This window comes from Lycorma delicatula, chromosome 8 (assembly GCF_047948215.1).
Source record: "Lycorma delicatula isolate Av1 chromosome 8, ASM4794821v1, whole genome shotgun sequence".
Taxonomy (NCBI): domain Eukaryota; kingdom Metazoa; phylum Arthropoda; class Insecta; order Hemiptera; family Fulgoridae; genus Lycorma; species Lycorma delicatula.
In genome coordinates, this window is record NC_134462.1 from 42,787,030 (window position 1) to 42,812,961 (window position 25,932).

Below are 25,932 nucleotides of genomic sequence, written 5' to 3' on the forward strand. Positions count from 1 at the left end.
AGAAGCATTTGGAAGAATATAGTTAAAAGAAGAGACAGACTTATAGGCCACATACTAAGGCATCCTGGAATAGTCGCTTTAATATTGGAAGGACAGGTAGAAGGGAAAAATTGTGTAGGCAGGCCACGTTTGGAGTATGTAAAACAAATTGTTGGGGATGTAGGATGTAGAGGGTATACTGAAATGAAACGACTAGCACTAGATAGGGAATCTTGGAGAGCTGCATCAAACCAGTCAAATGACTGAAGACAAAAAAAAAAAAATTGTATTTATTACTTTAGCTTTTCAAATTCGAATTATATAGTATATTAATTCGAAAAAATTCTATTTTCTAAACAGTTCAAATATTAAATAATGTCGAATTGTATTAAATGGAAATGTCGAAAAGTCGACAGAGGGGGTGATTTAAAAAAAGGGATAAAAATGAAATGAAAGAGAGAAAGATGGAAATATAAAAAAATAACAGTAATAAATAAGAAAACAGAAAAAGTTCCCTTTTTACACCGACTTATAACTTAATACATATTTTTTTATTACATAATATCTACAATAATGGCTTCTTCACGCAGAGATTACAAGTATAACTGTAAAAACAAAACGTTTATTTCTTTTTTTCATCATAAAAATATTGAAAAAAGAAGACAGAAGAACTAGAAATAACCGTTAAGCTTAACGAATTACACGATTATAGCCTAACAAATTACGAAACTCATATTATGCATTAGATATAAAATAAGATTTGTCGCCGCAATTTTTTTTAGAATCAAATTAGGTATTTAGAAAAAAAACTTGTTCAAGACTCGTTAAAAAAATTATATTAATAGAATTTTCAGAGATAATAGAATATTATAAAATGATGTACGAAAAATTATTTTACATAAAAATGATCTACATACGTGTCTAATACACTTAAAAATGCACACCGATCAATTAATTTACTAATTTAAAAACAATAAAATCAAAAAATTAAATATCTCACTAAATTATTTAATTTTGAGGTTTAATAAATCGAGAAAATTATTTTTTAATTACACAGATCGAGCTAATATCATTAATAATTGGACAATTAAATTCTACAGGCTATAGAAAATAATTAACAGGAACGATAAAAGTAAGAATGAACCTTGATAACGATTTTAAGTAATTTTTTTTAATGAATATTCAAATTAATACAATTAATGGGTTCACGCAAATAAACGAATCGATACGTATGAAACACCAAAAGCATAGAAACTAGTACTGTGCGAATTTTTTTAATAAACTTTGATTTCATACTACAAAACATGCATCTTGTTAACAGTTATCATACACTTAGTAGGTTTGAATACCCTACTTTTTTCCTGTTTAGCCTCCGGGAATCACAGTCAGGTATTACTTCAGAGGATGAATGAGAATGATATGACTGAGTGTAAATGAAATATAGTCTTGTACAGTCTCAGGTCGAACATTTCTGAAATGTGTGGTTAATTGAAACCCAACCACCAAAGAACAAGGGTATCCACGATCTATTATTCAAATCCGTAAAAAAGTAACTGCCTTTACAAGGACTTGAAAGATAAAGATACCTCGATCTACCTAGAAATTACGGGCACAGGATGAAATAAGCCAATCCCAGGAGGGGTCTTAAACTCCTTTATATGATATTTTCTTGTCTTGCGACCCCGGGTATTATCCCTTTCTCAACATCTACCGCGTCTCCTTATTTCTGATCCTTTTTCACTCAGGGTTCATCAAGTTTCAGTTAAATGCCCAATGGATTGGGAAATGAAACAAACAAATCCATCTAAATTAGCATTTTAAACCTGCTACTATGTACCGAAAGTTGAGTTACATTTCTTACAGAATCTTCAAAAAGCTGAGAAAAGTAGGCTTCAGAAAAATATAATCAAAAAACAAATTCTAAAAAAATTGTGTTCAGTACATGTAGTGGGCTAAAGGTCAATTTCTCTCCATGCATTTCTAAATTATGAAACATGCGAAATTTTGGTTTTTCGGTTAGAAATATTCATCTGAGACAATTACTGTTCAACTATTGCGTCGTTAATTACTTTCATCTAAATTGAGAGTAGTATCGTTTAATTAAAAAAAAACAAAAACGTATTTATGCGTGCTGATGTAATAAAGACACAGCATCTATAAAGAATTCTATGTGAAATCTCTTACTTCTGCTCTAGCGATCATTTGCTTAAGCTGAACATAAAATTTGAAAAAATCTGGAGGCGTTGGAGTTTTCACACAATCAGATAGGCCTTGAACTAGTTGCACTTACGAGAAACAACTTACTGAGGAAATATTAGTAAACAGCCACGTCAACCGTATACGCTTCAGTTAGGCTGGAAATACCAAAAACAAGTTTGGGTAGTATTTTAAAGGAATTGAAGTTAAAGAGTTGGCCCAATATTACTTCATGAAGATGATTTTGACAGAAGTTTTTTCGAAATTAACTAAAGTTCGATTGTAATTGGCTAAAGCTTTTAGAAGAGTTTTCAGAAATTCGCTATGAACCAGATTTCTCCATCTAGCTCAAAGGTCTGATGAAGTACGCTTCAAACTGAAAGTTCAAATAAACAGTCATAATTGTTTAATGGTCCGATGAAAATCTTCGCGCAATTACTAAAGAGGAACTCAATGTACCTGGAATTCATGTCCGATGCGGAATCACAATAAAAAGAGAGTTTGAAATCAATCGTCCCTATGTTTGACAAAGTATGGGGCACCTCCTCATTATGATCTTCAAGTTTTCAAGATCTTCAAGATTATCTCTATAAAACTCATTCTGAATAGATAGAACTCCATGCAACAATCTGATGGCAAACAAATCGATAGAATTTTATATTTTGCGAGTTTTCGTACTGGAGAATCTAAAGTCACGGTATTTTCTTCAAATTCAAATTATTCGAACCGCCTCAAGCTCTTGATTGACTATAACGATTTGTACCAACTTATAAAATCAACCGAGTTTTCAATTGAGAGTTGGAGAAGGTTCGGATCATTTGGATATTAAGAGATGCAATATCTTTAAAGATATCCGAGAACAAAAACATATCGCAAAAAATCAAATCCTATCAATGCGTTGGCTACTTAGTTGTTGCTCGGTTCGTATCTATTCGAGAAGAGTTTTATATTTAAGACAGATAGTGCAATTTGAAGAGCATAGTTAGGATCTTGGTGTGAACCACAGAAACGGCCGATTTCAAACATACCAGTCGTTTAGTAGCTCGGAAATAACAACAGCACGTAACATTTGAAAAAGAATGTGTATATTGAAAGGACAACACTAAACACATTGCGTAATGTGTATTAAACATTTAAATAATAACTTTTTAAAATTTTAATTTGGGATCGAATAATTATGGAAGCTGACGTCTACGACACACCATATTTTACGTAAATTGCTCTTTTCTAACCGAAGGAGAAAAGGCTCATACTTCCTATGGAAAGCACTTGACAATCTCTATAATTGCACGAAGTATGGAATTATTCATCTAAATTACAAAACCGGATCAGCTACATGCAAACTGAAAAATGCCTTTAACAAAAGTATTAATCATAATACTTTACGTTTAATGAATTGCAATAAAATAAAATAAAATGCTAACAAATAAATAAAACCACAAAAAGTTGGTCGCAACAAAACACCATACAATAATCGCAAAAATGAGTGTTATCCGAACATACAGAGTACAGAATCGATCCCTCCCTATGTACTTAAAGAGGAAGCGTCGTGTAATGTAACATACTCCCAAGGGAAAGGGATATACATTTCCAATTCTCAATAACATGTCAAACGATATGAACCAAAAGGTCATGCATTCTCCAGCGATTTCAACTGCTGTTTCAATATTAAAATGATAATTCATTTTAGTCAACCTAAAATACACGTATAAAATAATAGAAAACATAAATTTACAGTTTTTTTATATTATTTTTTGGAACTACAATTTAAATAAGCTTTTCTTATTAGAAAATAAGCTTTTCAAGTAACTTTAAAGATATATCTAAGATAAAATAAATGTTCAACACTTATTTGAAAAACAATTAAAACTTATTTAAAAACGAACAAGTTTTTTTTATTAATATCGGTAGAACAGAAATTAAAAATGTATACTAAACAATAAAAATTAGTTTTAAAATTTAAAAGGTTACATTACGGATTAGTAGTAATAGGTTAAATAATGAAAAAGGTTACAACTTAATTTTACTTCAAATTTTAAAAATCATATAAAAATAGGGGGATTATAAAAAAAACGCTGGGGATTTTAATAACGTTGTAATAAATGGTCGTAGAGTTTTTTTTTGTTTGTGTTTTTACGGTGTAAACATTTTTCAAAAAGTCCACATTTTATAAACACAAATTTATTTATTACGGGTTGTTATGCGAGCGTGTTGAAGAAAGAGGTAATACAAACGGAGAGTAAAACATTAAACACGCGAAATTTAAACATTGCTTTATGTAACGGCCGCAATCCGGCTGTACCGCGAGAGTTCTCACTGGTCGACAGTCAGAACTCCTGAAATATATGACAGGTTACCTGGTATAGTTCCTAAAACAATTTTTATTTAGCTACCGTATTACTTTTAAATATATAAGGTACATTACATATTCTGGACTCGACAGGAACGCACGTGATTCGGATTAATCTAAATTTACGTTTAATACTCGAAATTTTTAGTTACAGTATGCGAAATTTTAACTTTACTATCTATTACACGAGTACATATTAAAATCTAGTGATTTATTACCACCAATATACCGCTAGTTACCATTAATAATTATTAATCGTAATTTAATAATTAAAACCAGCTGCTATTAAGACGGGTAAAAACTATTACTATTTTTAAAGAGGGAGCTGACTACTCTGAAATGAGCAGAAAGTTTCGAGCCCTGTGCTGCCAAACTGTTGCCGTGAAGAAATTACAATACATTCATAGTTTTTCCCTATAAATTAAACAGGCTTTACTAGTAATCAGTATTATTCTCACAAGCACTAAATAACCACAGCAGAGGATTACTTTTATTTATTTATATATATAAATATTTTACATACATTAATATTTTATAATTTGATTTTCTCAACATAAATTAATTTGAGATAATCTTAAATACATAAGAACATTACGAACGTTGCTTATTTTTTCCCAAAAATTATACACACTTTTCCGAATTAACCGACCAGTCCGGTCAATCGTAACCGTAATTAAAAATGCTTTGTTTCATTTATCATTCGTATATTACTTTTTACATCTACTGTAAACATTTCATTCATATTAGATGCTCAGAATGTCCTATGACAGTGATTCCCAAACTGTGCGCCGCGACGCCTCGGGGAACCCCGACCTCTTCACAGGGACGCCGCGAAATATTGTAAAAGCTTCATAATTAATTGAACTAAGACATTTATAATTACTAATAATGTTAATAAAGTAAAAAAAATAATGAAGATACACGAGTTTTATTTATTTTTATCTCTTACTTACGAGTAGTCATACTTTTACTTGGGGTAGGGCCCCATGGAAAAATTTTAATTGAAAAAGGGCGCCGAGACTCGGAAAAGTTTGAGAACCATTGTCCTAGGGAAAGAAGAGTTTGAGATTACTTAGATCTATGTCAAAAATTTAAGAAGCTAAAAGCGTTCTGTGGGGAAAAATTCCGATAACTTTTATCCCCGGTTACAAACCAAAATTTAGAGTAATCAAACTAATTATGAATGGATATTCCTTTTGAATATATGCAAAATTTTAATAAAGAAAACAAATGAATAATTTTTTTTTTTAATAAAAATATAACCTACTTTTATTTGAAGATGGAGTGATCATTCGATGAACAAAAACGTTCGATGAAATTCTTTGAAAGTTAATAACTGAAAGAATCTTAACGATAGTACTTGAGAACGTAAAATAAATATAATATAAGCTTTAATAAGCGTAATGAAAACGACTATAATAAAGATTCCTATTTATCATCATTCACCTGACTGGTTTGATGCATTATCCAATTCTATCAGTTATACTCTATTTTAATAGCAAAGCATTTACTCCATTCTAAAATATTTTATTTAATTATTTCCCATCATTTACAGGTTTTACCCTCTACACTTTCCTCTAACTCCAAAATAAACTGACCCTGAGTGCCTTAACAAGGAGATCTACGGAAAGGCAGAATTAACTGATCTAATTTACATGAGAATTTGTCGAACAAAACCTTGTTTGTTAATTTCTCAGTCGTGAAACCAATTCAGTTTCTAATTTACAAAATCGTACAATTTTTCTTCATCAATTACCGGACAGATTTTAGTTACAGTGACGGTATGACTGAAGAATTTATAATTCATTTGGATGCTTATATATCTACTTAATTCTATAACGAGCGAGCAGTTACTCCTTCAGGAATACTGTAACAGTTATCTGATTTTTTCTTTTTAATTTAGAGAAGAAAATTTATTTTTGTTGTATGATATGATTCAGCCCCTGAAAGAAAAATGCGGTACCTCGCTATATGAAATGGGCTTGAATTTTTTCGGATTCGGGTTGAGTTCTCGACGAATAAATCGTTCTTTCTTATCGCCGAACCGTTAACCTTAACCCTGATTCCTTCTTTCCCTATTTTAGATTTTACCGGTATAGATCGCAAACTGTTAGATCCGTACAGCAAATGATAGGATCCGTAGAACTTCGATAAAGGCGATGCGCGATCTCGAAACAACGCTTTCTGCCCGGTAGCTGCATAAGAAGTTTGACGGTTGAAAAGCTGTCCAGTAAAACTTTTCCAGTTTAATGCATTTTTTCGTGTTATTCTCTATTAAAAAAAAACAAAAAAACAACTCGAGCAAGTTATTATTATCATTTTAATTTTTTATTATAAAATAATTACAGAATACGATGTACTGTAAAATAGTATAACAAAATATCTGTCTTATATTCTAATCTTTGTTTTCCCCTAAGCGTTTTCTTCTGAGGAAATGAAGTATAATCTCATGTAATATATTTTTTTAGAAACTTTATTTCTTTAACTTCTTGACATTTCAGTAAGAATCATGGTAGTGAAAACCCATAAGCTATGCTTTATACAAGTATCTCTGAAAATTTATATTTTCTATCGCTATATTAAAAATATAAGCAGATTCATATTCTGCTTGATTTTTTCTTCTATTAATAACAAACTTTTAATACTTCGTCATCTTTTATAATTCAGCAGCAAAAAAAAAAAAAATTTTTTTTTTAATTTCTAGTATATTATTCCTAATACTTAATTAATTTAAATTCTCCTTTCAGTAACGTTTGATTACTTGGGTGATATTTGGACTTAATTTTTAAACAGAATTTCTCTCCTAAGAATAAATTTATATAGCTTAATATAATCATCTTCTTCTGACTCATTTGTAATCCCTACTAAAAAACCATTATCAGCGAAAGTTAACATGTTTTATTTTCTCTTCTTTAATGATAAATTTGCTCTCAAATTTCTTTTCAACTGATAGAAAAAAAATCATATAAGCATTTTACAATACGTATTATTACAAGTCAGTAATATTTCAGTACGATACCACACATTTTACAGACAAGTTAACCTGTATTGGGTTTTAAATCAAAGACGGAGGACATTTCACAGCAACCAAAATAAATTTAATTAATACAAAAATGACAGTAATGAATTTATCGGTTACTTATATCGTAATCGGTTACAAAAAAGAAAATACACGCACGGGAAAAATCCAGACAATGTTTATTTATCCTAACAGACGTTTTCGTTTCTTAAGAAAATAAAACTATATAAAGCGGGCTCTACTTTTGCCGATGAGCTTAAAGCTTAATAACTTGTTTCATAACGATAAAAAAACCTTTGATGATCGTAAATTTACTTACTCTTAATTACTTTTTTGTTAACCTATGTAATTTAATTTCATTATTAATTTTTTTTCTAGAAACAGAAGAAAAATTAAAAAACTACCCTTTTGATTCTTTTTAAACCAACCTCGAGTTTAGGCCCGAGTGAAAGGCGCAAACAAATTCTAAGAGTATAATTATTAAATAAATAACATAACTAATCTTATTTCTTTGTCCTTGCCGCATTTGGATCAACGGTTTCCCAGTTATTGGCCATTTTCTTAAATTTTACTTCAGGAAGTAGCTACTTCGGTTAAGATTGAATTTTTTATAGTAAATGATGCATTTATTTTGATTACCTGAATACGAAAATATGTGTATAAATTTAAATAGATCATTAATATAACCGGGACGAAACACGCACGTTACAATAAAATTTTAGCAACTGTTGTAAAAGGCTACTGCTCGATTAAACAAGGAACCGACTAATCCTTCTACTATAAAGTTAAAACTGTACATCACCTGCTCTGGTGCGGTTATTTTGCAAATAAATCCAAAAAACAGCTTCGAATAACTTTCTTCGTCCAAGGGGAGAGGATCCAATACGCACAATTAAAAAAATATATATATTTTTATATATTTATTTCTGTAAAAGTTATTCGCACCTTCATTTTTTAACGAAATGATTCCTAAAACAAGAAAATCTCGAAAATATTATATTCCTAAAAGAGAAGCAGAATTCCTTTAGGAATTTCAGTAATACTTCTGAACAAATGTTATTCCGAATCGATGTACTCTTTTAATTGTTTTGTGTAAATAATCCAGAGTGAATCTATACTCTCTCCCGCAAATACATATGCAACTTTTTGATTCACTCTCTCTCTCTCTCTCTCTCTCTCTCTATATATATATATATATATATATATATATATATAAATTTATATTAGTTTTGAATGCTTCAATCGTAATTCTCTGCTTGTTTTTTAATATCGATTCAGCTACTGTTGTAGATTGAGAAAAAATCAACCCCAATGTGTTTAGAATGTCTAAGAAGTGGTAAGACGATATTTATGAGCTACAACAAAATTCAAATAATTACAATGGTCTATTAAATATGTATATATTTCCATAAATTCTGATTTTTTACCCATAAATTTAATTATTTCTTAATTGGAAAGCTTTCCAGATCTTCACTAATTTAAGCGACCATAGAACAAGTAAGACCCAGACACCTTTAACACTATTTAGTTTCTAATTCACCCTCGAAAGCAGAATTCTTTTCCAAAAATAATGGTTTTGTTACAACAGGATTTAAAAAAAAATCTTTTCTTTAATTTAACAAGACTAAAGTCACAGCTAAAGAGCCCCGATTCTATGAATCGGTGAGGTTTTTTACCTGTTCCCATAATCAGAATGCTTTAGAAAAATAAGTTCGAGTAATAATATATTTAACATTTATTAATTAAAATACGTTCAGTTGTAAAAGTTACAAACGCTTGTATCTTCAGAACTGCTGGCTTGAACTAGCTTCTAAAAGAATTTTTTTTTTAAATAATTGGTTCGATTTTCGCAATTTTCGATTTTTTTCTGACTGAAAGGTAGATAAGGAATGTGAAGAGGACAAGGATCTCGAATCGCGATTTATGTTAAACGAACGACGCGATTTAAAAAATAATGGTACTATTTCAATTTTTGCTAAATTATCTTCCGTTTCATCCCTAGCCTAGAATGAAAACCGCGAAAGAACAATGTAGATACCATTGACTTTTTTGGTCTTACAAGAACACTCTTAGGAACATATCAGTAGGAATATTTAATATCTAAATTATTATTAATTAAATGGAGAAATGGTTCAAATATATTTTGCAACAGTCGGTTACTAACTTCTTCTAGTGTCGAATAAAACTACAGGCTTCTTGTGATGAATTATTGAAATAAATTAAAGTATTTTGATTTTGCAGTATAGATTTTTATCTGAAAAATTCAGTAATCATTAATTACCTAATAATTTATTCTCTAAGGCGGCAGAACTGTTTCTTCCAACATAAGAGTTTCATTTCCCATAAATATTGACCGAGGGCAACGTTTTATTACCCGCCAAGACATTTTTTATCACCTCACATGAATTTTAAAACAACACTGCCTTACGTAAATGACTGTAAACATATGCAAAGTAAAAAAGCACAACTACCAAAAGTACTTTAAAAAAATCTTGAAAAAACATAGCCCTGTCTAGAATAAAATAAGGCATGTAATAAGTAAAGATGAAATTTCATTTTAGACTAACTACTGAACTGTAGAGCAGTGTGCAAGTCACTTCATAACACTGGAACAGATAATGTAAAGAAATAAATTAATGTACTTCTTTCTATGGATCGTACTTAATTAAGTTGAATAGTTCTTTATTAGTTAAATGGATTCTGGGTAAAATTGTAACGTGATCCGTTTGAAATCTGATCGACATTGTTTAATAAACCGGTTTCCGCAGATCACCGAAATTAAAAACCGCTAGTTTTTTTCACTTCATGTTATTGGAATTTATTACTGTATGTTATTTGTTTTTATTACCGGCTAACTAACCTAGCAGCAATATCGTCCAAAATATTTTTTTTTAAATACATATACGTTTTTTAAAAATCCGGTGGTAGTGTACGGAGACTAACCGTCACAGATAACTTTTCGTTACAAGATTTTTAAAATACGGCATCAGATATTGCAGTTATTAAGTCAATAAAAATATCCAGAAGGTAAAAACTATAGATTAAGACAAAGAATAGAAAATAGTAATAATTCTGTGAACAGCAAACATTGTTCAATTTATATCGAATTTAAAAAAAAACAAACTGAGCTATTAATTGAAACTAAATTAATAAAGTAAAAATTAAAATAAAGCAATAAACGAAACTATCTTATTGTATTAGTAATTTTGAAAGAAGTGTTCCCACAACTCACAGGGACACTGGACATCACTGATCGATGATTGTCAGACTCATCGTTAATGTACTTCTACTATATGATCATGCTATAAAAAGGTGGAGGAGTAATACGCGAAGTATCTTACTCGTAACCGATGAAAGACAAACTAGAAATGGTTGTAATGTCAGGAGTGGAGGGAAGACCACGTGATCAATCCATGACACTGACAACCCAATGTCCTTCTACTGCCCTCTCTTCGAAAGATAGCAACTATCTTATCAAAACAGAAAATTTCATGAAAAATTGTCGCGCCTAATATCAAAGTATCTAGCTACAAAATTTTTAAAATAAAGAAAACATTTTCATCGTAACCACGTCAAAAAAATTAAAAAATAAACATATGAAGCTGAAACGGTTGAGATGAAAGAAAACTTCGCTTCCCTCGCTCAATAAAACAGATAACCGTAGATGATAAGAACAGCCTAATTATGCTGTGTAGTTAAAAGATTACCAAATAACAGAAAGCAACGGACAACATCATTAAATGACCGGTTAAATTGCTAATCGTATGTAACTACACAAGAGCGAGTTAGGTTCATAAAAATCCAACAAATAAAAAACATTATATTCTAATTTCAAAAAACTTAAAATGATATTTTTCAAAACCAATTTTTATCATAAAATCTAGATAAGAATTCCAGTATAATTTACATTACATAAATGTAATGCATGCTGTAAAATGAGATCGTAAATTTTTATACACACCATAAAAGGAAGAAACATGTATTAAGACAATAGCGTAAATAATAAGTCATAATGAAAATGGGCATACAAAATAAAAAATTAATAATAAATCCCGTTACCTAAAAACCGGTTTCTTAACTTTTTTTTCACTAAAAAAAATCATTAGTGTTTAATAGTATAATAAAATATACAGCATAACAAAGTACAAACATCGGCACATTTTTATTACGAACTTCTTTCACAAGTAAGTAAACGTTTACACAGACAAGCATTAATAATTACATTTAATTTCTGACAGGGCAGGTTAGTAGTGCAACTGAAACGAATCATATAAGCACTGTAGGTCGATAAACTATTGTGTTTTGTATATCGTACGATCTAATGTAAGGTTTAAAAGTTTCAACCGATCGTCAATGTTCCAATAAAAATATAAAAACCGTAATCTAAAAATATTGCCTTAGTATTCCTTCCGAGAATTTACAAAAATATTTACAATTTACTTATACAATTAACAATCTGTAAATAAATGTTTCAACCTACATTCTACAAAATTAAATAACGCGGACGCAAACACGCAAACACACACACACACACACACACACAGAGAGAGAGAGAGAGAGAGAGAGAGAGAGAGAGAATTGTTCATCTCATTCGTTGGTCACCCATTTGACCGTCAGGGCTTAAGAAATGCACATTATACCTGAGATCGCCTGCCCATTATATTCGAGGTACTGAATGCAGGAACATTACTCATTTTACTACTCACTCTATATCTTTGCTGACAAGTTTGAAACTTAATAACACGCTTCATAATTACTTTTTGACAACTATTTTATTTTGACCTTACTTGAATTTATGTCCATGTGAAATGCGCATTTAATATCTAAAAATATGGCTTATTTTACTCGCTTACTTACTTAGCTTAATAAATAAGCAATCCTAAATAAGACTTAAAATAAGAAAAAAAAACGCTTTTTTTATTTTTAAATCAAACAAGATTTTACACTCTTGTGAAACGTGCAAAAATTCTAAAAGATGCCCTATTAACTGTTTGTTAAATAACTAATATTTTCTAATTTTCTTCACAAAAATTTTGAATTTTACAACCGGTTAAAAAAAAATTAAATGGAAATATCAATATCTTGAAATATATAACTTGTTTATTTATAACAACTTTTTGACTGTTCGAAATGTGCAATCACTCGGCACTTAATTTCTTTTAAATTTCTGTTACCAATTTACTACGGTGTGCTCTATTGTATTATGTTAGTACGGCTTTAATCTGTCAATAAAGAAAATATACCTTTACTATCTGAATAGGCCTACTGTATTTTGTTTAACTTATCATGTTAACCGTCTACAGGTCTATTCTTGGCCATACTTCAGGCTCCTGATGGATAATAGAGGTTCTGTTGTATAGATAACTGAAAGTCTATTTGTTCATTGCTTAAAATATTTTTTTTTTATCTTTACGTTTTATTAGAAGTTTATATCAACAGAAAATTAAATGATACGTTTTACGTTAATATGAAGCAAATTCGTCGAATTTCGGCACCTTAATGAATATTATTAAATATCTTTATATCAATATTTAAAAGTTTAAAAACCGGTCTTGGTGTATTTCCCATATTTAAAAAATGTCTAAGCAATTATTAATATATTACAAAAAGTAATTTCAAACAGATCGCTATTTTGAAAAATTCTTCGATCACTTCGATAAATCAAGCTAACGAACATTTCCTTCTCGCCTATGTTAAATGTATTATTATATTAACTTCTCATCTAGTATTAACGATTTATTAAAATATAAGAAAGTTAAGATTATATAAGCACAAAACAAATGCGTAAATCGTTTCATTACTTTTAAGTAGAAAGATTTTCAAGTAGCGCGCGCCTATGTAATTGTAACGAAAAAATTTGCACCGTATAATTTTAATAGAATTACGTGTAACACCGTCATAAAAAAACAAAGTAACAAATAAATACATAATATATTAAATTAAAAAAAGTAGCATAGCATGGTTAACTCTAGTATAATATTTATGTTTTTGAAAAAGACAACAAATTTACCATCGAATATGTTTTTAATATACGGTGAACATAAAACAGAAAAAAATAAGTAAATCAAGGTCAGTAGAGGAAACACATGGTCCCAAATAACACTTACAAAGAGAGTGAAAAAATTGGTAAAAAAAAAACCCTGTGGAAGTAAAGGTCGCAAAAATGAATAATTTTAACTACTAAGAAGATTAAGGTGAAATGCTGCCATAAATTTTTTTTTTTAATACGTATGCTGAAGATATGGTTTAAAATGCTTCAGAATAAGATGAATTATATTAGGAGAAAGGAAAAGATATTTTGTAATGTTAATATTTGACAGCATATTCAACATAGATTTCAAAATTAAAAAATATTATGACCGATAAAAATTAAAGTTAATAAACAAGTTGAGGATAGGAGAAAATAAACAAAAATTAATATTTACACAAAAGAAGAATTGAAGAGAGGTCTTGTGAAATTATTTTTTTAATGTACTTCTGTATGTGCAAACGCTAAGAAAAAAAACTAGAATTAATACGGTAACGATTTAGAATTCTAAGGGTAACTGGTCAGGACGTATGATTAGAGAATGATTAAACATTCTGGAAGGATCGTAGAATGTATAAACAAGAGAGACGACAGTAACAGCAATTGATAATCTAAAAAAAAAAATAATAGAAGTTATCTGGAACTTAAAAGTTTAGTTGAAAAAAATGGAGACAAATACATACTAAATAGTTCAAGAAACCTGCCTCGGGCTACGTAAAGATTTGATGTAAACAGAAAACACTATACATCGTTAATTACAAATAAACAATGTAAATTGATTGTACTATACACCCTAGTACACTTTAATAATTAAAGATTTGTATTTATAATATAAAAGCAAAAAAGGTACGCGCGATATCTTTCAACCAAACAAATACCCTGGGGTTTTACTTAACCTTCATAGTTTTTTAGTCATAAAAATAAATATATATATGTCAATTCGTAGTATTGCATCAACGAGAATATTTATATTTCATTTATGAAAGGGAAGAAATAGACGTACATTACTAAACACAAACAATGAGTAATGATAATTTGTTTCATAATTAAGAGAGGGTTAACGATACGATTCTAGAGAAGAATCAAAGTATAATAAAGACATCGTTAACACTATTTCTGAAAATAATGTTAACATAATAGGATTTTTTACCGTTTTTTAATGAAATTTTTTCATACTGATCTCTGAAGCTCTTGAAAAACTCTACTCTTTAGAAACTTTGGTTTGTATTAGCATGCAACAAACATTCATTCAGTAATAATTTAAAAGAAATTCATTTTTCTATAAGTTGTTTCTAAACATAAAGGAAATATTAGTTACTAAATAATTCAAAATTCAAATTAATTTATTTACATAAAATTGTAATAATCATAAATAAACAAATAAAAAAGAGTAAAAAATTTTTTTTACCTTTTTCATATTCCACAATTTAAGTGCATCGTTAGTTTTATTAAGGCCTTTGTTGATTTTACCGAAGTCACTATTATAAAACTGGTTATTAACGGTTGCACCAAAACTTCTACGAGAAAAGGGAGAATAACCTTTATTTCCCGTAACCCCAACAGCACTGTCATCTGTAACTACTTTTTGATCTGTCTCACATTCCTCGTTAATCGTGCCACGATCAAAATAAACGTAATCCAACGATTTACTTTGATTTGTATTGCTAAACGCCATAGATCTTGCAAATGAACTTTTAAAATAATTATTAGTGACTTCGCAATTAAAGTCAAAATTAGATACGGAACCGTTACTTTCCATATCTATAAATAAATTTATTTATTATTTAAAACACTGCTCTCTTTTTTTTAAATAATTGACATAACGTAAAAATATTCAAAAAATAACCTTATCATAGGGGTTAGTTTGTTTATCTCGGCACAACTTGCACGGATACTGCACTTTTAAAATATCTTTTGATAAATATAATTAAAGAATAAAACAAAATTAAATGTTAACGTGTATAAAAATTCACATCCCGCACTAAACAGAATAACGACACTACACTTGCTTACAAACGCACTTAAACTCACCTTACGAACCGGTAAACGCACGCCGACGAAGTAAGTTTGAATATCCAGCAGGCCAGCAGTTAAATTATGAGCTTCAATACGCATGCGCTACACATCAACAACAAAACAACACCAGTGCATCCAACATTATATCTTTAATTGAACACCAATTGAATTGAATACACAAAAACTAATGTTTTATTAAAATTATATTTAATAAATTTAAAGTTAATTAATAAATCACATATTGTATTTAGACTTAAGCATGAATAACAGGTTTTTTACAATATTAACTACAGTAGTTCTTCAAAAAGTAAAGAGATAGCGACACATGACTTCTTAAAATGAATAAATAGAAATTCTTTTATGATGTTAAATGCAGTACAATGCTTATTAATAATAGGGATTGTTTTATGTTTTTTATTAATTATTTTGTAATGGGACTGTCCAGTTTAAATTATTTTAAATCCGTGTAATGAATAATAAATACCAATTCATACCCAGATATATTATATGCAATAAATGAATCCAATAAATAGCAAGATTATAATTTACTCAGCATTTTGAAAAATTAAATGTTCTGTTAACATCCTGCAGAAACCTTTTTAAACAGATTACCAAATTTTGTATACTCTACAAGCAGTGCAGTTTTGATTTACTCAGTTAACCCTACATAAAGTTTTGTAATGCTGTAAGGAAAATTTATCCAACTCATGCTTCCACATGATCAGTTTTTGTTAATTATGTATTTACAATTACCAACCAGTTTTTCACACTCATTAAACCCTAAAATTAAATTACACATTTTTTTTCAATCAGTTGTCAATTCATATGAATACAATTGTTAATTGGGCAGAAATTAAAAGAGAGAAATAGGTAAGTAGAAATACAAAATTTGAGTACATTTTTTGTGTTCTTATTAATGAAGATAATGAGTAATAATTACATAATTGCCTACCGTCCACTCCTCTCAAGCTTAATTACTTACCCATGAAAAATCAATTTCATGAGGTACATTCTATGATAAACTTTACATCAAAATAAAAAAAGAAATATAATACTATTGTTTTTATAGAAACAAAATATTGAAACAATTTTTACATAAATCTTTCTTTATACACTAATTAATCAGCCTTGATTTCAGCAACATTATATTTTAATGGTAATGAAAACAAGTAACAGTTTTATATTATTTTTGTATTTTGATTTAAATCAGTAACTTCCAACAAATTATATTTCTTTTTTTTTTTTGCTATTTCATCATATACAACTGCAGTTTTCAAAAATAAATACTTTTACATCAGAATGAGCTCATAATTTAAAAATATTATGTGTCATGGTTTCCCATCAACAATCGTTCTATCATTAGGAAACATAATTTACTTTAGATTACACAGCATAACAAGGGCCTGGGAACCCAATTAAACAGTAATTTTTTTACATTTTGGATTTTAATAACCACACGTTTTAAAAATATTATACAAAATGTTTAAGAGTTTTTTTGAGTAAGGCTGTAAAATAGGTTTAATTGACCTAGTTCATGGCTTTTTCATCAAGTCCTGGATCTGCCCAAGACAAACAGAGCCATGGAAAATAAATATAAATTATTCAAGTAATAAAATTTGTATAAATCTCTACAAAGATAATTATAATAATGGAGACATTATTAACTTGATATTTAAAAAAAATACATAAATTGGGTAAATATTTCTTAAATCTAAACAGAAGTTCAAATTACAATAAATATATCATGAAAGGCACTGTTTGGAAAAGCGCTGACCAAGTTTCAAAATTTGTTCATTTTGTTTACACAAAAGATAAGTAGTAAAATTTATATGATAAATAAAAAGACAAACATTCATAGCCTTAGCAATTATAAATAGTAAAAAAAAAATTAATTAACATTTCCTCAAACTTTGCATGATTAATCTCTGTGGCAGATGGTAGCATCTCAGCCTTTCATACAGAGGTTCTGGGTTTGAATCCTGGTCAGGCATAGCGTTTTTCATATGCTTCAAAATTTCCTTTTCATATTTCCATGTACAAGCTTCAAGCTTGTATATGAAATGTATGATTCATTGTTAAAACATGTTCATTGACATTTTATATAAGTTGATTCTCTAACATGAATGTCTTCAATTTTTTATCCATAATAATACAGTACCCACCAAATCCAACACATTTAGAGTTCTAGATGTGAATTTCAGTGCACATTTAGAACTCTGTCCTATTCATAAAAAATACTAAAATTCAGACCTAAAATTGGAAAGGTTGACATGACAAACATACAGAATTCAGCAGAATGATCTGACGATTTTATGGTCATCATTATGTTGGTATAAGTCAGTGAGAAGGCAGGACCACTGTCCCGCCTACCACTAGTCATAACATTTTAGTTGCCATCATGAGTTGGTCAGATGAACATTGTACGTTTGTGACTGAGCCTATTTTAAAAATAACTATTCACATCGTTATTTTTAACAATTAGTGCAGCATACTGCTGCACTAAGGTATTTCTGACTGAAATGAAAGAATTCTTCATGATGATCTTACTTCCACACCTACAAGACAAGGATAATGCAGAAACTCAGTGTAAATGACTGGGCATCTCATAAAGAAACATGCGAGTTCATCCTCGAAAATGTCCATCTCAGTGCCACTATTCTTTCAAGTGACAAGGCACATTTTCACCTATCTAGATGTATTAATAAACAAAATTACCATTACTGAACAGAAAATAACCCATGAGAACTTCACCAGTGACCATTTCACAGTTAATATGTTACAGTGAAGTGTGCAGTTTCAAAATTTGGCATAATACTCATATTTTTTTGAGGAATCAAATTACACAGAAACAATAACGGCTCATCAGTATATCCATGTTGCATAACTTTTTGCTACTGAAACTGAACAAGCTTGGTGAAGGTATTTGGTTCAAACAAGATGGTGTCATCACCCCCATATGGTGAGAGTTTCCATGGATGTCTTTGAGAAACTTTTCCAGGAAATTTGATTTGCTTGGTTTATTTCTTTGGTTTATATTCATTGACTAGTTGCATTGCAGGAAGAAATTGCTTTTCAGCTAATAAAGATCCAATTAAAAATACAAAAGCCTTATAAAGAGCCTAATAAAAAAAATAAATGCACTTCAGTATAATTAAAAAGAAATATCAGAACTCAAGTGCTGTATGAATTTTACTGCTTTTCACAAGTTTCTGTAAACAGGGTTCATAATCACTTCAAGAATTTCCAAGTTCATTTTCTTTGCTTTCACAAGGAATTTCATCACAACTCAGTACTCTTTAACATCACAAATGACTTCCATCCATCACAACAGCAAAACATACGTACACAAAAACAGAGAGCTACACTCAAAATGATGTTGAGAACTGAAAACCATTGCATGACTGTGTGAAATGTAAACAATCGCTGTACCATTGCTGCCAACCTCCCAGTGTTACCATAATTTTCACAATAAAATGAGTGTGCAAACATTATTGTCATACCCCCATATAGTTCTGATAAAATATTTTTTAGGCAGTAAAAATTAGCTAATTAAAAATGAAGAAATAAAACTATTCCATTGGACCTCACTTGGGATAAACAAGAAATATATGTATTGTTACATAATAAGAGATAACTTACCAATGCATTTGAGGTTTTCCATGAACAAATCTATAAATTATTTCAAAATGATTTTTATTTCCTTAGATACCTCAAAATGTTTTTTTCTGCATAGATCCTCTGACAATCAATGTTTTCCATACTTGATTTAAATATTGAAAGTGACATTTATTTTTCCCCACAACTGAACATTTCTGGCTTTTCATAGCAATATTTCTGTTTTTCAAACACAACTGAAAGGATGGATCCAAAATTTTTAATTCATAAAGTTGATTTTCCTATCTCTTGAAATTTTATTGGGTAAAAATTAGTTACAATTAAATGAACATGATAAGAGTTTAGATTTTTATAATAAAATAATAAACTGTATATTTTTTATTACCCCCATCCAAACAACATCTATTGTGGTGTGATAAAAATGATTATACAAAATCTTCAAACATTTTATGCTATTTTTATCACTGGTCAATACATATGATTAAAAAAGTAACAACTTAAGATATATATAAAATAACGAAACAAAAACCACAGTAAAAGAACCTAAAAAACTGCATATTTTTAGTATTTTTTTTTAAATTTTGTTTGATGTTTTTTAGTATCTATTTATTTTTTTGTTTTTGTTTTACGTAATTTTGGAATTTAATAGTGATGATATGGGATCCTGTGAAAGTTGACTTTTGGTATTAGTTTTTTAGGTTATATACCTACTGTGTTTGGTGGTTATTTTGTTGTTATTTGAGATTATTTGGCACAGTGAGCAGTATGTTAAATTATTTGAATTTTACAAAATTATATACATATATACTTTTTTTTTTATATATATTAGAGGAATGCATTATCAGAGCTGTGCCTCCATCATTTGCGATTCCAATTAATAAATATATTAAATATCAATAAAAAACATATTCAAAAACTGAAATTTTTAAAAACATTTAACTTAGAAAAAATCAGATATAGTTTTTCTTCTTTTTCACCTGTTGTGCTGTAACAGGTAATATTAATTATTATTACTATTATCTTTTATGACTTCATAGGATCACATTAGTCAGTCCATTATTTAAGTCTTTTTGATGGAACTGTTTGGGCCTTGCGGTCTTCCAGCACTTTTTCATATGATCTGATTTTGTTCCCTTTCTAGTGTTGAAAATGTTTGTGATGTGAATTTTTTCTTGTGAGTGTGAAGCTAACAGATAGTTTATTGGTATAAAACATTTTATTCAACAGAAAGGAATAAATTTGCTCCTACTGTACACCATCTGTCCCCTTCTTCCTTATGGCTAAGAAACATGTATATCAAGAGTCATATTGTATACAAGCAGCAAACGCTAGACTTTCCCTGAGAGTAATGACACTTTTATACAATCAATTCCTCTAGGACTGAGTTTAAACAGTGTGAAGATGTCTTGGAGCTAAACATCAACTGTATTTTAGATCTTAGAATGCTGATGAATAAGAAATCACTTCCCTTCTTATATTCCCGAGTAATATAATGCGTTACTACATAGCTCTAACAACTTTCATGTTTGTCCTAACAATTTCAGAACTTGTTATTCTTCAGAGAACTCTAACTGTGAGTACTATTTTTAATTACTAATTTTTCTTACCACTTTTTGGAATAATTTGTATCTCATGCAATATTGTCTACAACCAATATCAACAGACAAATTTTTAATTTAACTTTTTTTAAATAATCATTTATTTATTTTCAAATTTTATATACAAATACTGTTAAATACAATATATACATTTTAGTTAAATTTATACTATGATGTTCCAAGTAACACGTGAGTAACTTGTTCTGGTGTACGTGGCATAAGTACTTCTGGATTATCATAAAGATTAGTTGGATCATGGACACATTGATACAGCTGACCATAAATAGCAGTAATTACTTGAGTTGCACGTCTCTGTACAATAGCACGATGGCTACCACTTAATAAACAAGACACTTGTGGTAGTAGTAATAATTCAGGAATCTGTAAAAACTTTTCCAACTTAGTCTGAAAAATGAAATCATTTTTAATTATCAAAACATTCATCACAGAACAATATTTTTGGGTAAAATAATAACATTACTGAATAACCAAATCCCATTTATATTACTTAAAAACCAAACTTAATGTAATTTTATTAAAAAACCCATACAAATCATAAAATACATAATTCCTACTATTCATATTTATTATAACATACATATACATCAAAGAAATAATGGGTGTTTAAAAAAGGAACCCTTTATTTGACGACATGAATTTATTACAAAATTATTTAATGTTAATAAAATACATATACAACAATATTCAAATTACCTTTAATATCTCTATAATAGATATTCAAAATTATTATATTATATATATATATATTATATATATCTTTATATCCTACCCAGAATATTGAAAAAGAAGAAAATTTATCATTACCATCTTTAAAGATATAATAATAGATGGATGATTGATCAGATTATTTTATTTCTTAGCGAGGTTCACTTTAATTTATTTTTACCTTTATATTTAATTTCTATTCTGTTTGGAATTGATTATATGTTTACCGACTCAGTCTTATAAGGAAAAGCATGGAAAATATTTAAGTATTATATTTGTATTCAATAATAATATTCTAAAAGCAAATCATAACAGTAGGAGATTTTTGTGGTAATGTAGAATAAAAACTCCCTTGTGAAAAAAAATCTAAATTTATTTTATTTTTGAGGGATTACCTTGTCCTAAATGTAAGTTTTTTGGAATATTTACTGTTATTATCAGCACATAAATTCTTATTCTTATGTTGTAAACTACCCGAAGTATGTTTAGAGGTGTTGTAATTATTACTAATATCTGGAAAAGTCAAAATTTTAAATTTAAATAAATGCTATGTTATTTTTCTATTAAGACTTATTCAATTTCTTTTTTTAAATAAAAACCAAAATAAAATATAATTTAACACGACATGAATACAACCTTGTAATAAAATGGAGGATACTTTGAACAATCATTAGACATTATATTTATATATTCAAACCAAAAGTAAATACATTGAACTGCAGATAATAGAACATTCATTTGGGATTGAAAGTAACAAAGAATATGACATCTAGCAATGTTCTTCAGACCTTTTTGTAAAAGAAATATATAAATTAACAAATACTTATCTTTTGATAGTTTTACTTTGAACTGCGTCAAATCAGTCTAAAAATTAATAATTGCACTTTCCATAATTAAAAGCCTTTAATTTTGATCAAATTTAATATTAAGAACTAGCAACTTTGATAGTAATATCAGCATTTCCTCCTCTCTCTTTCTCAAAAATACATTTATAATCTAAAAAAAGGGTTATGGAAAACCATGTGTACAATTGCTGACAAATAAGATATCAAGAAAAACCTGTTACTGTTACTTTTCCCAGCCAAAAAATTAAGAGAAAATCGGATAAAAGACAATACTAAAAAAAAAATTAAGTGCATATGCCAAAAAAAAAAAAAATATTAATATATAAAGCATCAATGGGTTAACATAATAATAAAGTAAACATGTGATAACACAACAACGTTTTAAAATATATTAAAAAAATATTATGATTACTGATATTATTAATAATTTAACATTTTTTCATAGATACATACCAAAAAGCCAGATAAGCTTGTTGGCTCCATACCAGGTATCTGAGACAATGGACCTTTACTCTGATCCTGTAAGATAGTATAAATTGGACCTAAATTAAGATGGGCTACCAATGAACTAGCTTGCTCTGATGTCAATGTATCCAGCTGAGCTTCAGACTGAGCCTAAAAGCACACAAGAAAGTAAAGCATCAGTGGTAACAGTGTATAGAAAATTATATATCACAACATTACTTACAATTAATAATCTGACAATACCTTGATAAACTGTGTTGAAATAGCTACAAGAAATTCCATTTACTGAAAGTAGATTTGCTCAAAAACATTTTTTATGAAGACTTTAATAAAATATCAATGACGAAAAATAAAACCCAAACAATTTTGAATCCTTCTAGTGAAAATAATATCTTTAAGCAAATGTAAACCGTAAATGTAAATTATATTTTTGCTCTACTTACATTAAATATGATTGTCATAAAAACCAATATTCAAAGTGAGATGCAAGAAATTGCAAATTTTTTGCAAAACTGGTTAAGAGGAATTGAGTTAGGTTTGTATATACTTCAGATTTAATAAATGAAAAGACGAGTGGTATATTTAATATGGTGTGTTTGTAGTAAAGATTTTTATAAAAAGTGAGTGCGTAGTATAAGTTTGACAATCCATCTTGAAAACACTTCACTGATAAGAAAGGGTTCCAACAACAAAAACTCCTCTGTCCAGTCATGAGTAAAAACATGGATTGATATAAGTTTGGTGTGATGAGAAGAGAGCTGGGCCAATGAAAATATTTTTTTTTCTTAAGAACAATGAGTGAGTAGACCCCACGTTTTCTTCAAAATGTAACACAATTACCATGAATATACACCTTAAATTTATTCACTATACTTTGATTATTACAATAACTGTATATGGAAAAAAGGTAGAAAATTAAAGACATTGTTTTTAAAACAAACTGAATATCCACTTTTATAATTTAAGGTAAAAGTTATTTATAAAAAGGTTAAATAAATGTTTTGAGTTTTCAGTAATTCAATTTCTAAAATAAGTATTTTTCTAATCTCATACTGATTATATGAGTTATTAAGAATGCACTGTGAACTTTCTTTTTTTTATCTCTGCAACCAAAACCATAAACTATCAAATGCCTTGTCAATAAAAAATTTCAATTTGGATAGTTAAAAACTTGTGTAGACAAAATAAATTATTTAGGATTTAATTATATTTGTAACTTATTAGCTAAATTATTTATTAGTTTTTGATGTTTTCTTTGTTACTTAGATTTATTTTAGCGTACATTAGTTATCAAAGTAACACATATTTTAATACATTTGTAACTGTGCACTGTTATAAGTATATCACTTTCACTAGTTTCAATTTTATTTTCACCCAAATAATTCACTGTAATTAGATGAAAAATTTATTTTTATATGTTTTGGCAAAATCAAAACATATGGAGATAATCTTTTTCTAGGTTCACAGTTTTTCATAACACTCTTTCCACATTTTTACGAAGTTTAATTAAAACATTAATTACATTGAAAAGAAAGTACCTTAACAAAGTTGTTTAAAGTAGAGTTAATTTGATGGATATAACTTCATGAGGCATAATTAAAAAAAAAAAATAGATACATATATTTCTCTCTCAGAGAAAAACATTTCTCTTCAATTAGACACATTAAAACTTAACTATTGCAGCTCAAAGTAAATTATTATCTTTAATTGTAGTATATTTTTTTAAAATAATACAGTTACAAGCTGAATCGCCAATATCCAGGAATCAGATCTCATTCATTACCCAGATGAATAAGTATCCTTGGTCAAAATTCCAAAAAACTTTCATACAAAAATTGTTTCAAATTTTATTTGCTTTAAAAATTCTTTCTTCCCTGATATCTTTTACTAAAAGTTCACTCACAATATTAATTTAAAAAACTTTCTGTATAAGAAAGGGTAAGGAATCCCTGTTTTAAATTTCAAAAAGGTTTCTGTGAAAGTTTTATACAATTCTATTTACTTTAATTTTCATCATTTATGTATAACCACACACAAACAGTAGATAAAAATTGACATAATGAACACAAATTGAAATAAACAAAAGCCATAGAAGAAAAAAGGAACTGTTTTAATTTTATATGAAACAGTAAAAAAGGATGGAATAAAATGCATCTTATTTTGTAAAATTATTTACATACATCTATACATTCAGTACGATAAATAGTGCTCGCTATGACAAATTAGGTCCACCACCTACCTTTGAAAATCATTATACAATATAATTTTCAATTAAATAACCAATATAACTCAAGGACAGTCAGTTTATTCAATAAAATATCAAAACAGAATAGTCTTTTCTTTCACAATTTCTGTCACAGACACTAGAAAGTTTATTTTAACACAATTTAGGCAGCGACTCAAAATATTACTACATAAAAAATTATGCAATAAAATAAAAACACTATTTTAAACATTCTGTTCACAGAATAATGGCATTTTCTGGATTATCTAAAATTATTATAAACATTCAATAAAAATAAATTATAAAAGAATCATTCAGATCGATGATTTTTGAGTTTTAAGGAAACATAATCTCAAATACACAAAATGCTTACATACAGAAAATCTGGTTTATACAAAGTTAACAAATATTAAAATATTATAAATGAATAAAATCAATTTAAAAATGATTACTTTAGTTAGGAATTCTGCTACTATCTATAGTAATAAAGATAATAATTTACATTGATCAGCAGTATTCAGTCTCAATTCATCTGATTAAACAGAAACATATTCTCTAATATATTTTTGAAATTATAACTGAAGGTACGAGGCATATTCATAGAGTAAAGGCCATTTGGTCATTAAAAGAAATTAACTCGTGGGAAAAGGGTTTTACTTACAGTCTTAGTTTACTACATATCTACTTCATTTTTCCACATAATCGCCAGTCAGTTCTAAGCACTTTTCGTAACACTGCATCAGTTTCTTTAATCCCTCTGCATAGAGATATTCCACCTGGGAATTGAGCCAGTTGACAACAACAGTCTTGAGTTCCTTGTAGTTTTCAAACCATTGTCCACCAAGCCACTTTTTCAAGTGCAAGAAGAGGA

General features: G+C 28.6%; 2 protein-coding genes across 4 annotated transcripts in view; both read right to left on the reverse strand.

Annotated features, from left to right (window-relative positions):
• LOC142329158 (uncharacterized) overlaps positions 1–15,624 on the reverse strand; it is a 539,826-nt gene extending 524,202 nt beyond the window's left edge. For all 3 annotated transcript variants that reach the window (XM_075373509.1, XM_075373508.1, XM_075373510.1), the window contains exon 1: positions 14,981–15,624. In XM_075373509.1, the coding sequence (XP_075229624.1) occupies positions 14,981–15,331 (351 nt within the window). In that variant the 5' untranslated portion in view covers positions 15,332–15,624. The remainder of the gene's footprint in view (positions 1–14,980) is intronic.
• A 5,247-nt stretch (positions 15,625–20,871) lies between these two features.
• Cog6 (conserved oligomeric Golgi complex subunit 6) overlaps positions 20,872–25,932 on the reverse strand; it is a 33,658-nt gene continuing 28,597 nt past the window's right edge. The window contains exons 10-11 of the mRNA XM_075373217.1: positions 22,826–22,987; positions 20,872–21,206 (exon numbers count right to left, since the gene is read on the reverse strand). Coding sequence (XP_075229332.1) covers positions 20,970–21,206; positions 22,826–22,987 — 399 coding nt within the window. The 3' untranslated portion in view covers positions 20,872–20,969. The remainder of the gene's footprint in view (positions 21,207–22,825; positions 22,988–25,932) is intronic.